Source organism: Hemiscyllium ocellatum, chromosome 26 (assembly GCF_020745735.1).
Source record: "Hemiscyllium ocellatum isolate sHemOce1 chromosome 26, sHemOce1.pat.X.cur, whole genome shotgun sequence".
NCBI classification, from domain to species: domain Eukaryota; kingdom Metazoa; phylum Chordata; class Chondrichthyes; order Orectolobiformes; family Hemiscylliidae; genus Hemiscyllium; species Hemiscyllium ocellatum.
In genome coordinates this window covers 20644741-20661673 of record NC_083426.1, presented here as the reverse complement: position 1 = coordinate 20661673, position 16933 = coordinate 20644741, and the positions used below count along the sequence as shown (strand labels likewise).

The window sequence follows — 16933 nt, the reverse complement described above, 5'->3', positions numbered from 1 at the left end:
GCATGAAATTAGAATTGACATTTTGAATCCAGTGACTCACGTTCAGAACAGAAAGGTTCTGCCTGATACTGCCAGACAGATGCTGTCAGACCTATTGGGATTTTTGCACCAATTTCTGCTTTTGTTTCTGATTTTCAGCATCTGAAGCTCTTTTTTTGTTAGATGATTTAAAAGGGCCTTGCGGCTGCTGGCATGTCAGACCTCCTCAGCAGGCACTGCTGCCTTGAAGTTTGCAACCCCAAAATCTTGGTTCCTGAACCCATACTTTGGAAGTCTGATCGACAAGATGCACTGCAGCAAAGCACCTTGGTTCTTTCAGCAGCATCTATTAAACCTGTTGGCACTAACATATAGAGAAGCAAAAACAAAAACGCAAGGAAAAAATACCATCTGCAAGTTGCCTGCCAAAATCACACAATACCCTGACTTGGAAATATCCCTTAATTATTTCTGGGTCTAGAGTCTGGAACCCTCAGCCTAAAACCATGCAGGTATTCCTACACATTGACTGCAGAAGCTTATCAATGCCCCTTCTTCTCCACAGTAATTACAGATGCACAATAAATGCTAGCTTTGCCAGCAATGTTCACATCTCATAAACAAATAAAAGAAAATATTCCCAGGGTCTTTTAGGTGATTTCTAAAACCTGCAAATGTCATCAATGATTGTCAGTAGAACTCTCAAAGACCAGATTATGAAACACAAGTGTTTCAACTACGTTTCAAGTTTCTCAATATCAAATTAAACAAATTGCGTTGTAAAGTTTTATACCTCTGCATGTTGGTGGATCTTTGTCCCACTTTCCAGATGCCGTACAAGTCAGTCTTTCTGCACCAATCAATGAATAACCATTATCACAAGAATAGTTTGCTACCATTCCTGGTTCCCAATGGTCCCCAGGTGGTGATGAAACTGTCCCATTATTAAGAAGTGGAAGGTCACATGAGATAACTGTAGAAAAATGAAATAGTTGGTCTTAAACAGACAGTTGAATGAAAATATTAGATTCAGTGATTAAAGGTTTTGACTTCAGAGGTGGAAAATGGGTGACTTAACAATGCAGTAGAGATTAACCCCCCCTACTGATCCTAGCTTTGATGATGCAGATTCCAGGAAAACCTATCCCATTATTTAACTCCTGGTATTTATAATTCAACAAATATGTTTTCCTGCCACTTCAAACATTCAGCCAATAGACAAAGAATAAAATATAATCAGTAAAATTTGGGATATGATGCTAACTCTTCACATGTCCCAATGAATTTGCCACAGTTATTTAGCACAGAAATAGAAGGCAATCACCCAAAGAATTTGGGCCTAAGGTACCTTCACATGTCGGGACTTGGCCATCCCAACCATCAGCTTTACACAGCCGGTAGTTCCTACCCACCATCCGGTATCTAGACAAAAGGGAACAAATTAGTTTGAAATAGGCAAAGCAACAATTATTAATTATTAGGCTGTGAGTTCTCTATTAAATGCAACAGTAATTTTGCATTCTGATCAGGAAAGAAAGCTATGATTTTAGCAGATACAAGTCATGACATGAATATAATTGTAAATGGTAAAGCATACAAAATATTAACTGAGGAACAGAACGTAAATCAGGACAAGCTGTAAAGTTCCTTATGAAATTTGCGTTGGGGTATAATGTGCAGGTCTAATCAGTTAGTCCTGGGATGGATATTGGTGTAACTTTAGTCAATGTGCTCTCACTTTAAATAAAAAAAAGTTTTGATGAATCAGCAGGAAGCTTTTACCACTATTGTGATTAAGACAACAAAGTAAACATCTCCACTTTGAAATACTGTTGGGAAATCCAACTGACAAATGTACAAACAACTGCAACACTAAAATTCACATCACAAACCTTCTATAATTAGCAATTGGGCAGCTTCTTTCCAGTTTCTCGCCAACGTTAATGTTGGTGGTAACATATTACCAACACGCATGTGCTCCTAACATGCATAATAAAACTTCTTTATGGCACCCTATCAAATAAATACCTTTTGTACTAGTTATCCTCTTTAAAAATTGTAATAAATTAATCAGGCATAATTCCCTGTGTCTAAAACTATGCTGGATGTCTGATTATGCAACGATTTTAATTCAGAATAAAACATTAGAATTTCCTAAATGACAGATTGCAGGTTTCCCAACTGTTGCTTTTAGGCTTACTAGTCTGTAGTTTTTAGCATGTATGCTCCCTCTCTACCTTACTCCTGAAATGTGCTGTGACATTTGCCAACTTCCAACTTGTCAGGACATTTTAGGAACTAGGATTTTTAAAAATATCTGACCAATGCACATCATCTTTGTAAACACCTCTTTCAGGCTTAAACCAGCAGGTTCTGGAGTGTTATCAGGTGTTAGCTCCCATAAGTTTCTCTAATATTTCTTTATCCTGCTATTAATTTCTTTAAATCACTCACATCAGGCTTTCATTTAACCCTAAATTCTGGGATGGGATTTGAATCTCCTATAATGAACACTTAATATTGTCTAACATTTATGCCAGTTCCTTATTCCCATAATAATTCTCAGACCTGTGCAGCGCAGGGATAAGTGCTTATTTTAGCTACTTGTCTTTTTAATATACAGGTCATTTTGTTGTAACATGCATTTTGTCAACACAAATTCTCTGTAAAGCAATTGATGAATTGGTCACACTGTTTCTACTGCACAAACATTTAAAACGTGTGTTGGCTGTAACACAACTACAGAGCCAACACTTTAAGCACTGTTTCTAAAGTACGATTTTTCCATAACGTACGATTGCATAACAACGCAAACATTTTCTGGTGCTTAATATTTTAAGGACCCAAGAATGTGGTCTGTATTCCTACAAAGCTACTCAATATCTTTGCATCTCAGAAAGGAATCAAAGGGAAGCCGTGGCATCTCATCTGGCACAACAATCAAGAAACTTGACACTATTCAGGACAAAGCAGCCCATGTGACTGGCATCTACTCCCTTCACCACCAACTCCCAGGAGCAGCAGTGTGTACTATCTGCAAGATGCCCTGCAGAAATTCACCAAAGATCCTCAGACAGCACCTTCCAACTCACAACCACTTCCATATAGAAAGACACAGAGAGCAGATGTATGGGAACACCACCTTCTTCAAGTTCTCTTCTGCTGTCGGTGGGCAAAAATCCTGGAATTCTCTCTCTAAAGCCACAGCAGGTGGTCTGCAATGGTTCAAGGCAAGTCACCAACACCTTCTCGAAAGCAACTAGGTATAGGCAATAAATGCTAGCCAGCCAGAGATGCCCACATCCCAAAAAATATTAAATAAAAACATAGCAATTTTTGTTAGATTTTTTCTTATCTAACATTACTTCCATATTTTCCTGATTAAATCTAAAATTTTACTTTCCCTTTACTTCTCTTTCATAGAATAAATTAGTTAAATTAGACAATTTCCGACTCCATTTTTAAAATCCATTCTTAATCTTATACTTTATTGTTGATCTCAATTTTGGTCAAAGTCACAGGCGATCTTTTGTCTTTTCCACATTACTTTCAGCAGGCACTTCCTGCAACCTGATGTGCAAAAAATTTGACTTGAGAATTGAGAGATGAAATATCTCACTGCCAGCGCACATTGTCAGATGGCTCGCATCAGGAAATTGTAGGTTATCAGTTTTTTGATGATGTGATAATATCCTCAGGGTATCACCTTAGTCAATTCTACTTCAATCACAAAATGGGGTATGCCAAAAACTCACCCTTCGTTACAATAAAAAGTAGCTTTCATTTCAAAAGTTGCATTGCGAAGCTCATAATATCCATTCAATATATTTCCTGGAATACCACAGTTCCTTGCTGACAGAAGGAAAAAAGAAAGCTGTAAAAGTATTGCAAAGAAAACTAACAAAGGTTTTCCACAAAGCTGTGCAAGTTTTCAGTCCTCACAATTCTTCTGTAGGACTATTTATAAGACAAGACTTTGATTATGGCAAAGATGATGGCAGTGCACACAAGCAACGTATAATTTTCTCTATCTATGCTGCATCTTGCAAGAAAAGGGCTTCTAATGATAGAATCCTTACAGTTTGAAAGCAGATCATTTAGCCCATTGAGCCCACTCATACCCTCTGGGGACTATCCCATCCAAGCCCACTCCTCTATACTATCCCTGTAACCCTGTTTTTACCATCGTTAATCCACCTAGCCTGCACACTATGGGCAATTCAGTAGGGACAATCCACCTAATCTGCAAATCTCTGGATTGCGGAAGGAAACCGGAGCACCTGAAGGAAACCAACAGCAGACAGGGGGAAAATGCGCAAAGGTGTATTCAAAACAGTGTGAGGTAGCAGGGCTAACTCTGTGGCACCACGTCACCATATCACTATCATTGTGCTACAAAACCCCTCTAGGTCAGCTTTTTCTTTAAGCAATAATCATTTAATGAAACAGATGCAATATAAAGAGAAAAATACAAAGCCTCAAGTGAGAATGATAGCCAATATCCTGAACCAAAGCAAAATTTTAAAGGATTAAAAACAGATTTAAATTGTTACTTTACATGACTTATACTTGTTGCAAGATTATTCACTTAAAAATTACCACCTTATGTGGTAAGAAGTAAAGGACCCAAGTTTTAAAACAGAGAAAATACTTAACAGAAGTCTAGATTTGCTTTATGTTTAATTTTTTTTTTCAAGTTTTTGTTAAACTATTTTTCTAAACAATCTGTTCACGAATGTGGAACAGGTGACACCTGATCCCATGCCTCCTGGCTCAAAGACAGAGATGTAAAGCTAATGTGATAACCATTACACCATAGAAACAGTGGAGCCCATTCACCAGTTATTCCCAGGTGGTCTCCGATCCATGTGCTAAACAGGCCCGTGTTTGCTTAACATTTGAAACCAGATCAGATCAGGTGTTCTAAACTGGTATGGCCATAGGCAAAGTGTTAAAGTTTTGTGTGAAAGCCAGCAGACTCTATTTAACTTAACTTATTTTTATAATCAACGTGTTCGGAAATGTTATTTGCAGCGGATGAGATTCAAACTTAGTTTTTCAGGTCCAGGTGTAGGAACATTACCACTGTGCCACAAGCGATAAGGAAGCGAGGTAATGAGTTCCAAATGGGCAGGCTATTACCAGTGACCAACGGAACTCATATTCAATGAGATTCATAGAGAAATTAATTAGTGATTCCCAATGGACCTCATATGGGGTTATCAACTAACTATTTCCACAGAACATTCACTGGTTTTATTATCCCCAAATCCTCCACTGTCAACATGCTGGGCAGGTGGAGGGCCACAACCCGTATTGACTGGAAACTGAACTGAATGAACCATATGTATTATGTGGCCACAAGGGCAGGTTGGAGGCTAGATCTCCATTGGCAATAATTCATCTCTCAACTTCCCACAACCTGATTACGATGCATAAAGAAAAAGTCAGGAATGAGATGGAATGTTACTCACTTGCCTAGAGTGCAAATCCAACGACATTCAGAGCTATGATGACACAAGGGAAAAAGCAGCCTACTTAACTGGAATCCTATATACCAGTTTCAAGATTTAATGGCTCCACCACCATCACACAATGGCAGCAGTGAATACTATTTACTAGATGCACTATAATAACTCACTAAGGCTCCTTCAACATGTGTTCTAAATCCACAACCTCTCCCAAGTGGAAAGGGAAGGTCAACAGATGATTGGGAGCATCATCACCAACAACTTTTGCCCAAGTCATACACCATCTTGACTTGGAACTATAATAGTATTCTGTCACTTCTGCTGCATCAAAATCCATGAATTCCCTACGTGATAGAACTATGGATATACCTATGTAAGGGAGGGAGTGAACCTTTACATGTGGTGCCAATTAGAAGACTTTGTCCTGAATAGTGTCAAACTGGAGTGTCACTACAGTTGCACATATCTACTCCTTATTTGCACCATTTTAATACTGGATAGGTTTTGGAGAGTCAAGAGTGGAGCTGCTCATTGCAGAAACCTAGCCTTTGACATGGGTAAGTATATGGATAATCCAGTTCAATTTCTGATCAATGGTAACTCCCAGGATATTGAGGATTCAGTAATGCTAAAGCAATTCAATATCAAACAACAGGATATTTAGACTCCATCTTGTTATAGATGGTCACTGCCCGTGGGGTAAATGTTATTTGATACTTGTTATGTCCAAGCCTTGCTGCATTTGAACATAAGACATTTTCTGAGGATGGTATTGAACATTTTGCTATCATCAGGAATCTCCACTTCTGATCTTACAATGGGAAGGGGAAACAGGGAAGATCATTGATAAAGCAGCAGAAAATGAATAGGCCTAGATACTGCCGAGGAACTATTGCAGAGATGTCCTGGAGCTGAGTGAGTGAGCTCACTCACAACTAGCCTCTTGGGTGACTTCAACGTGCAAGGTGGCTTCCCCCTGAAATCCACTGACCTGGGTTTTGCTAGGGCTCCTTGATGGCATATTCAGTCAGAAGTGACTATTGTTACGACACTGGGTAAACCCCTCTGCTAATTTAAACCCAACAAACAGAGAAGCTCACGCCGTAATCTGTTAAATTTTGAGAGGCAAGGAACTATCTCGTATTTCACTATTTAAAGTAAAAATTAACTATTTTATTCTTTGAGTCCAACAGAGAACATTAAAACTACTTTCTCTTAAACCTTTACCTCCCACTCTACCAGTCTGATAAAAAAAACCTGATTAACATTTCCGAAAATAAGATTCAAAACCAGCCAGTTTTGTTGATTCTCCTTTGTAGATTTCACTCTAGATTTTTCTCAGTTTTTCTGAGTTGTCTCTTCTTCAGTCTTTTGTTGCACAACTTTTCTTATGAACAGGTATCTTTCAGAGAGCTACTTGGCTAGCAGTCTATACTTGTTGGTTTTCATGGCAATTCTCCCTCTAACTGTTCAAAATGTCTGGTTTTATATTCCAAAATATTTAATCATTTTATTGATTTAATGTCATCAAAACACTAAATTCAAATTAGACAGGATTTTGTGATTTGGGGCATAATTTAAACTGATTGGCCAAATATGAATTTGTTGTGTACCATGGCAACTCAGCTACACAATTGGTTTCATTCCAATGTTACATCTTAAATTCTTTTAGCAAACTCTGTGCCTCTTTAAGTCCGTGTCAGCTTCCAGTCTGTCTTAAAAGTACAGTACATACCTACATCTTCATAACACTATGATGTCAAAGGTATGACATTCACCTCACCTCTTAAGTTCTTTGTTCCATATTTGAACCAAGACTGTAATGAGATCAGGAGCTGAGCAGGCTTAGAAGAACCCAAATTGAGCATCAGTGAGCAGGTTATTGCTGAGCAACCATTACCTAATGACATGATAGTTTCTATCACTTTATTGACAATGGAGAGCAGACTGATGGGATGATAAAAACTGAAATATAGAAAATAGCTATAGTAGGCCATTCAGCCCTTCAAGTCTGCTCCACCATTCAATATTAATGTAGCTTATCAGCCAACTCAATATCCTGATCCCACTTTCTTCTCATACCCTTGGTCCCTTTAGTGCTAAGAGCAAAGCTAACTTCTTCTTGAAAACATTCAATGTTTTGGTCTCAATTGCTTTCTGTGGCATAGAATCTACAGGTTTACCACACACTGGATGAAGAAATGTTTCTTCACCTCAGTCCTATACAGCCTATCCTGCATCCTTAGATTGTGACCCTGTTTCTCAAGGCCCCAGTCTTAGGAAAATCCTTCTAGAGCTGTGAGAATTTTATAGCCTTCTAGGAGATGCCCCCCTATTCTTCTAAAATCTAGTGAATATAATCCAAATTGATCCCGCCTCTCTTCATACATTAGTCCCATCGTCCTCAGAATCAGTCTGCAAAACCTCAGTCGCACTTCCTCCGTCGTCAGCTGAGAGCAAAACCATACACAATACTCCAGGTGTGGTCTCATCAAACCTCTTTACAATTACAGCAAGACATCCCTGCCCCTGTACTTGAATCTCACTAAGAAAGCCAACATACCATTTCTTTACCAGTAACTGTACCTGCATACTTACTTTCAGCGAATGGCGTACAAGGATACCTAGTTGTCAATACATGTTCCCCTTTTCCACAAGCTATCACCACTCACATAATAATCTACCTTTCTGCTTTTGCTACCAAAGTGAATAACTGCACACTTATCCACATCACATTTCATCTGCCATGAATTTACTCATTTAATCAACTTGTCGAACCTCACTGAAGAACATTCGTATTTCCTCAGGTCTCTCTGCCATTGAGATCTGTGTCATCTGAAACCTTAGAAATAGTAAGTTTATTCCTTCATTTAAGTCATTAACATTTGTTGTGAATAGTTGAGGTCCAAAAACGAGCCCTGCAGTAACTCCACTGGTCACTGGCTGCCATTCGGAAAGCATATGACCCCAATTGCATGGACTTTCATTTTATATGGCAATCTCTTGTGAAAGATCTTATCAAAATTCTTCTGAAAGTCCAAACCACATCCACTTGTCACTGACAAGGTTGGATCTATTTGTTTTCTGTGGTTGCAGATTGTGTTAGAGTGTAGTTACGCTGCTGTTAATGGCTCACAGCACCTCATGGATGCTTTGAATTAATTGATGTGAAATCTATCCTATTTAGTGTGATGGTAGTACTATACATGATGGAAAGTCTCCTCAATGCAGGGCAGGGACCTAGTTCCTACAATGAGTGTTTGTCAGTCAATCCTGTCGACACTCATGGACAGATGGATCTGCAGCAGGTAGATTAGTGCAGGTGAAGCTAAGTATGTTTTTCCATCTTTTTAGTGCACTCACAACCTTCAGTGGATACCATCTAGCAGCTATGACATTTAGGATTTTATGAACTTGATCAGTAGTGTTGCTGCTGAACCAGTCTTAGTGACAAATGTTGAAATTCCCATCCCATAATGCATTCTCCATCCTTTCCACCCCCAGTGGTATTCACCATGAAAGAGAACTGTTTCATCAACCAAGGGAGGCTGCATTTGGTAACCAGTTTTATTGGCCAAGCATTCTGTTTTTATCACAAATTACATTATTTTTACAGAAAACAATTTTTCAAGATTCTTGAATAATTTGAGACACAAGATGTGGCAAATATAGCACATACCAGAAGAAAGATGACTTTTGATTTACAGTTTCCAAAATTCCGAGATGCTATGATTAGTCAACACCTTAAACATTAGTGGACCATAATACAAGACAAATTTAATTCACTTCAATTCTTTTCCTTTTCTTAAGCCATTCCAGTATTCATATGTTCATTATGGTGCTTAATGTGAAATAGTGAGGCTGGAGCTGTTGCACATTGCAACAACACATCAGAGTAGCTTTCGTTGAAATAGATGGCCATTAGCCGGTGAAGAAGAGATTGTTCTGATAGAGAACAAAGGACTACAGAACTTTTCAAACACTTTTGCTTAGCAGTAACTAAGACTGTTTTTTTGTAACACAGAACATTACAGCACAGTACAGACCCTTCCGCCCTCAATGTTGTGCCAGCCTTTTATCCTACTCTTAAGATCAGACTAACCTACATACCTTTCATTGTACTATCTTCCATGTGCCGATCCAAGAGTCTCTTAAATGTATCTGACTCTACTATCACTGCTGACAGTGCATTCCATGCACCAACCACTCTCTGTGAAAAGAACCTACCTCTGACATCTCCCCTAAACCTTCCTCCAATTACCTTATGATAGATATTCCCATTATGGGAAGAAGTCTCCAGCATTCTACCTTTGCCTCTCAACATCTTGTACACTTCTATCAAGTCATTTCTCATTCTTCTTCCCTCCAATGAGAAAAGCTCTAGCTTCCTCAATGATTCTTCATAAGACATGCCCTCCAATCCAGGCAGCATCCTGGTATATCCTCTGCACTCTCACTAAAGCAGAATTGAACAGAATGTTCCAAGTGTGGACTAACCAGGGACCTACAGAGCTGCATAGCCTCACGGCTCTTAAACTCAATCCCCCTGCAAATGAAAACCAACACACCATATGCCTTCTTAACAATCTTATCAACTTGGGTGGCAACTTTGAGGGATCTATGAACATGCACCCCAAGATCGCTCTGTTCCTCCACACTGCCAAGAATCTTGCCTTTAATCCTAGTATTCAAATTCAATCTTCCAAAGTGAACCATTTCACATTTCACAACTCCATCTGCCACTTATCAGCCCAGTTCTATACCCTGTCAATGTCCCGCTGCAACCTACAACAGTCCTCCAAACTATCGACAACTCCACCAACCTTCATGTCATTGCCAAACTTACTAACCCACCATTCCACTTCCTCATCCAAGTCATTTACAAAAATCACAAAGAGCAGAGATCCCAAAACCCATCCTGTGGAAAACCACTGATCACCAAGCTCCAGGCTGAACACTTTCCAACTACCACCATCCTCTGTCTTCTATAGGTGAGCCAATTCTGTATTCCATGTCTCCTTATTTTCTGAATAAACCTATCATGGGGAATATTATCAAATGCCTTGCTAAAGTCCATGTGCACATCCACTGCTCTACCTTCATCAACATGTTTTGTCACATCCTCAAAGAATTCAATAAGGTTTGTGAGGCATGACCTGCCCCTCACAAAGCCATGCTGACTATCAAATTACGGTTTTCAAGTAATCATAAATCCTGTCTCTCAGAATTCTTTCCAATACTTTGCCCACCACTGATATAAGACTGACTAGTCTGTAATTCCCAGGATTATCCCTATTCCCTTTTTTGAACAAGGGAATAACATTTCCATCCTCCAATCATCTTGCACTACTCCAGTGGACAGTGAGCACACAAATATCGTCGCCAAAAGCGCAGCATTCCCTTCTCTCGCTTCCTGTTGTAACATAGGGTATACCTGTCTGGCCTAGGGTATTTATCTATCCACATATTTTTCAAAGTTTTCAGCACTTCCTCCTTTTTAACATCAATCTGTTCTAGCATATCAGTCTATTTCACATTGTCCTCATAAACGTCAAGGTCCCTCTTGGTACTGAATACAGAAGCAAAGTATTAATTAAGGACCTCCGCTGCTTCCTCCAACTGCAGGCACAAGTTCCCTCCATGATCCCTGATCGGCCCTACCCTCACTCTGGCCATCCTCTTGTCCTCAAGTGTAGAATGCCGCAGGGTTTTCCTTAATCCTATCTGCTGAAGCTCTCTGAAGTCCATTCTTCAGTTACTTTCTGGATATCTTGTAAACCTGTCTGACCTTTGCCTCCTCAACCTTAAATATGATTCCCTCTTCTTCTTGATTAGATGTTCCACATCCCTCGTCAACCAAGGTTCTTTCAACTTACCATCCCTTCCTCATCTCAGTGGAATAAACCTGTCCAGCACTATCAGCAAGAGCTTCTTAAACAACCTCCACATTTCTGTCATGCATTTCCCTGAGAACATTTAGAAATGTAATGTTCCCAATTCAGGCACCCCAGTTCCTGCCTAATAGCATTGTAATTCCCCATTCCCCAATTAAATACTTTACCATAGCTTCTGCTCTTATCCCTATCCATAAGTATAGTAAAGGTCAGGAAGTTGTGATCACTATCTGCAAAATGCTCTCCCATCGAGCGATCTGACACATGGCATGGTTCATTGCTAAGCACCAAATCCAATATGGCATCCCCTTAGTTGGCCGATCCATATACTGCATCAGGAACTCTTACTGGACACACCTGACAAAAGCTGCTCCATCCAAACTATCTGAACCAGGGAGGTTCCAATCAATATTAGGGAAGTTAAAGTCACCTTTGACAACAAATCAGTTCTGCACATTTCCAAAATCTGCCTTCCAATCTGCTCCTCTGTCTCTGTTGCTACTGGGGGCCTGTAGAAAACTTCCAATAGTGACTGCTCCTTTCCTCTTTCTGACATATACTCTTACTAACGCTGGAGACAAACCCTCCTCGATGACCCCCTTTTTGCAGCTGTGCTACCATCCCTGATTAGCAATGCCACTCCTCTGCCTCCTTTACCTTTCTCCCCCCCCCCCAACCATTCCTTTTGAAACATCTAAACACTGGAACATCCAACAACCATTTCTGCCCCCGTGATATCCAAGTATATGTAATGGCCACATCATTGTTCCAAGTACTGATCCATGCTCTGTGTTTGTCACCCTTATTCCTGATACTTCTTGCATTAAAATAGGCACACTTCAACCTATCACACTGACTGCACCTTTTCCCTATCAACTGCCAATGCCTCTTCACAGATTCTCTGCATGCTGTATCTGGCTGTTCACTACCTACTCATGGACTTATAGAGTCATAGCGATTCACAGCACGGAAACACACCTTTTAGTCCAACTTGTTCATGCCGACCAGATATCCTAACCTAATCTAGTCCAATTTGCCAGCACTTGGCCCATATCCATCTAAACCCTTCCTATTCGTATACCATCCAGATGCCTTTTAAATGTAATTGTACCAGCCTCCACCACTTCCTCTGGCAGCTCATGTCATACGCGCACCACCCTCTGCATGAAAACGTTGCCCCTTAGATCCCTTTTTTCTTGCCCCTCTGACCCTAAAGCTATGTCCTTTAGTTCTGGACTCCCCCATCCCAGGGAAAAGATCTTCCCTATTTATCTTATCCATGCCCCTCATGATTTCATAAACTTCTGACTTCCATCAGCCTCCGACGCTCCAGGGAAAACAGCCCCAGTCTATTCTGGTTCTCCCTGTAGCTCAAACCCTCCAACTCTGGTAACACCCTTGTAAATCTTTCTGAATCCTTTCAAGTTTCACAACATACTTCCAATAGGAAAGAGATCAGAATTGCACTAAATATTCCAAATGTGGCCTAGCCAAAGTCCTGTCCAGCCACAACATGACCTTCCAACTCCTATACTCAATGCTCTGACTAATAAAGGAAAGTAGACCAAACACCTTCTTCACTATTCTAATCACCTGCAACACTACTTTTAAGGAACTATGAACCTGCGCTTCCAGGCCTCTTTGTTCTTCCCACAGAGCTCTAGGGTACACCCGATCAGGTGCTGGAGGATTTATCCACTTTTATGAGTTTCAAGAAATCCAGCACCTCCTCCTCTGTAATGTGGGTATTTTCAAGATGTCACCATCTATTTCCCTACATTCCATATCTTCCACGTCCTTCTCCACAGTAAACACTGATAAAAAATACTTGTTTAGTATCTCCCCTATCTTGTGTGGCTCCACACAAAAGCCACCTTTGAGGGGCCCTATTCTCTCCCTGGTTTCCCTTTGGCTTTAATGTATTTGTAAAAACCCTGTGGATTTTCCTTAACCCTACATGCCAAAGCTATCTCATGTCCCCTTTGAGCCATTCTGATTTCCCTCCCAAGTATACTCCTACTGCCTTTATAGTCTTCTAAGGATTCACTCAATCTCTGCTGTCTATACCTGACATATGCTTCCTTTTTTTCTTAACCAAAACCTCAATTTCTCTAGTCATCCAACATTTCCTACACCTATCAGCCTTTCCTTTCACACTAACAGAAATATATTGTCTGAATTGAACTGAGCTGAATTGAAGTGAATTTATTGTCACGTATATCGAGGCACAGTGAAAAGCTTTGTCTTGCGAGCAATACAGGCAGATTACATAGTTAAGTAACATAGGTAAGTAAATAATAGGTAAACAGCAGCAAAAACAAAAACACAGGTACAGGCGAATGTTAAGAGTTTGAGAGTCCATTCAGTATTTTAACAACAGTAGGGCAGAAACGATTACAAAACCGGCTGGTGCGTGCATTCAGGCACCTTCTCCCTGATGGTAGAGGTTGTAGAAAAACATTGCCAGGGTGGGATAGATCTTTGAGAATGTTGGAGGCCTTTCTTTGACAGCGGGCCTGGTAGATGGATTCTACAGATGGGAGGTTGACCTTTGTGATTGTTGGGCCGAGTTCGCCATTCTCTGTAACCACCTCCGATCTTGAATGGTACAGCTGCCACACGGGGGGGTTCCTGTGTTGAGTGTTAGTGAGAGTGAAATATTATCCCCAGTCTTCACTGATTGTGGCCTGTGGGTCAGGAAACTGAGGATTCAGTTGCAAAGAGTGGGGCTTAGTCCGAGATCACTAAGTTTAGTAATCAGTCTAAAGGGGATAATAATGCTGAACTGTAATCAATGAGTGGGATTCTTACATAGCTGTTCTTGGTGTCAAGATGTTCTAGGGAGGAGTGAAGGGCAAATGATATGGCATCTGATGTGGATCTGTTGGTCTGATCGGCAATTTGGAGTGGGTCAAGAGTTGTGGGGAGGCTGGAGTTGATTAATGCCATGACCAGCCTTTCAAAGCACTTCGTGGACTCTCGTAATCTCATTTCTGAAGGCTTCCCATTTTCTAGCCGTCCCTTTACTGTGAACAGCTGCCCCCAATCAGCTTTTGAAACTTCTTAGATCCGGTCTATCCTTTCCATTGCTATTTTAAAATTAATAGAATTATGGTTGCTGCCCCCAAAATGCTCTCCCATTGATACCTCAGTGATCTGCCCTGCCTTATTTCCCAAGTGGAGATCAAGTTTTGCACCTTCTCTAGTCGGTGCATCAACACACTGAATCAGAAAATTTTCTTATACACACTTAAATTCCTCTCCGTCTAAATCCTTGATACAATGGTAATCCCAGTCTATGTTTGGAAAGTTAAAATCCCCCACCATAATCACCCTATTATTCATACAGATAACTGAAATCTCCTTGCAAATTTGTTTTTCAATTTCCCGCTGACTATTAAGATGTCTGTACTACAATCCCAATAAGGTGATCATTCCTTTCTTGTTTCTTAATTCTACCCAAATGACTTCCCTGTATGTATTCCCAGAATATCCTCCCTAAGCAGTAATACTATCCCTTATCAAAAATGTCACTCCCCCTCCTTCCTATAGCATTTGTATCCTGGAACATTAAGCTGCCAGTCCTGTCCATTCCTGCCTGTCACCTGGTTTCTACCCCATGTCACTCAAGTTTAAACCCTCCCAAAGATGTCTAGCAAACCTCCTGCCCAGGATACTGGTGCCCCTCCAGTTCAAGTACAACCCATCCTTCTTGTACAGGTCCCACCTTCCCCTGGAGGTAATGATCCACATATCTGAAGCCGTCCCTCCTATATTATCTGGCAGCCAAAAGTTCATCTGCACTCACTCTCTATTACTAGCCTCACTAGTACTAATAATCCTGAGATTACTACTCTACACCCACTAACTTCTAGCTTCCAACCTAACTCCCTAAATTCTCTTTCTAGCTCCTCCTCCCTTTCCTTCCCTATGTCATTGGTATTGACGTGTACCACGGTTTATGGCTGCTCTCCCTGCACCTTAAGAATCCTTGTTGACTCAATGTGAAATATCCCTGACACCGACACCTGAGAGGCAACATACCAACCGGGAGTCTCGCGCGTGATCACAGAATCTCCTGTCTGTACCTCTCTCGATTGAATCTCTTATCACTGTCGCACTCCTATTCTCCTCCCTTCCCATCTGAGCCACAGAGCCAGGCTCAGTGCCAGAAACCTGGCCACTGTGACTTTCCCCTGGTAGGTCGTCACCCCAACAGTATCCAAAATGGTATACTATTATTGAGGGAAACTGCCACAGTGGGTCCCTGCACTGGCTGCCTATTCTCTTTCCTTCTCCTGATGGTCACCCAGCTACCTTTATCCTGTAACTTAGGTGTGACTACCTCCTTATAACTCCTCTCTATCACCTCCTCTTCCTCCTGAATGATCCGAAGTTCATCTAGCTCCAGTTCCCTAACATGGTCTGTGAGAAGCTGGAGCTGGGTACACATCTCGCAGACTAAGTCAGCAGGGACACCAGTGGTGACCCTTATCTCCCACATGCTGCAAGAGGAGCACACAACTGGCCTAGCTTCCATCAGTCTTTGCCTCTTGAGCAATTAGAGAACGCCCTTTATGAATCCTTCAAGAAAATTAACCTGCAATACAATTGTGGACAGCTCCTGCCCAATGGAATACCACAGAATCATGAAAATTAGAAGATCAATACATTAGACACCTTGTTAAGGTATTGTTAAAGGCCAAGCAACATACAGTGACATGGTTATGTTACATGATTATCATTTCTAGTGTTTGTTATGGTATTCTCTTTTCCTGTGAGGAATTCTCTAGTCTACTTCTTAAGCAGTTGGCATCGATAAATTCAAATGCCAGTTAATCAACTCCTTTTCGAAAATATCTTTTTGGGATTCAATTAGTTACTTCAAACGTGGCATGGAAGTCTGCTTGGAAGCACAAGAGTACATTTTGACCAATGGTTCTCAAAACCCTCTACCAGCCGAGTATTTATCAAATTATTCCTATTGCTATTTGTTTGCAGATGACACCAAAATTGGAGGTGTTGTGGACAGCGAAGAGGGTCACCTCAGTTTACAACAGGATCTTGACCAGATGGGCCAATGGGAAGTGGCAGGTGGAGTTTAATTCAGATAAATGTGAAGTGCCGCATTTTGGGAAAGCAAATCTTAGCAGGACTTATACCCTTAATGGTAAGGTCCTAGGGAGTGTTGCTGAACAAAGAGACCTCGGAGTGCAGGTTCATAGCTCCTTGAAAGTGGAGTCGCACTTGAAAGTGGAGATAGGATAGTGAAAAGGCATTTGGTATGCTTTCTTTTATTGGTCAGAATATTGAGTACAGGAGTTAGGAGGTCATGTTGCAGCTGTACAGGACATTGGTTAGGCCACTGTTGGAATATTGCGCGCAATTCTGGTCTCTTTCCTATCAGAAAGATGTTGTGAAACTTGAAAAGGTTCAGAAAGGATTTACACGGATGTTGCCAGGGTAGAAGGATTTGAGCTATAAGGAGAGGTTGAACAGGCTGGGGCTGTTTTCTCTGGAGTGTTGGAGGCAAAAGTATGAGGGGCACGGATAGGGTAAATAGGCAAAGTCTTTCCCCTGGGGTCAGGG

At 40.8% G+C, this 16933-nt stretch overlaps 1 protein-coding gene across 3 annotated transcripts in view; it reads right to left on the bottom strand.

The window, feature by feature from the left end:
- LOC132828227 (membrane cofactor protein-like) overlaps positions 1 to 16933 on the bottom strand; it is a 61212-nt gene that overhangs the window by 22937 nt on the left and 21342 nt on the right. For all 3 annotated transcript variants that reach the window (XM_060845181.1, XM_060845182.1, XM_060845183.1), the window contains exons 7-9: positions 3735 to 3831; positions 1328 to 1401; positions 773 to 952 (exon numbers count right to left, since the gene is read on the bottom strand). In XM_060845181.1, coding sequence (XP_060701164.1) covers positions 773 to 952; positions 1328 to 1401; positions 3735 to 3831 — 351 coding nt within the window. The remainder of the gene's footprint in view (positions 1 to 772; positions 953 to 1327; positions 1402 to 3734; positions 3832 to 16933) is intronic.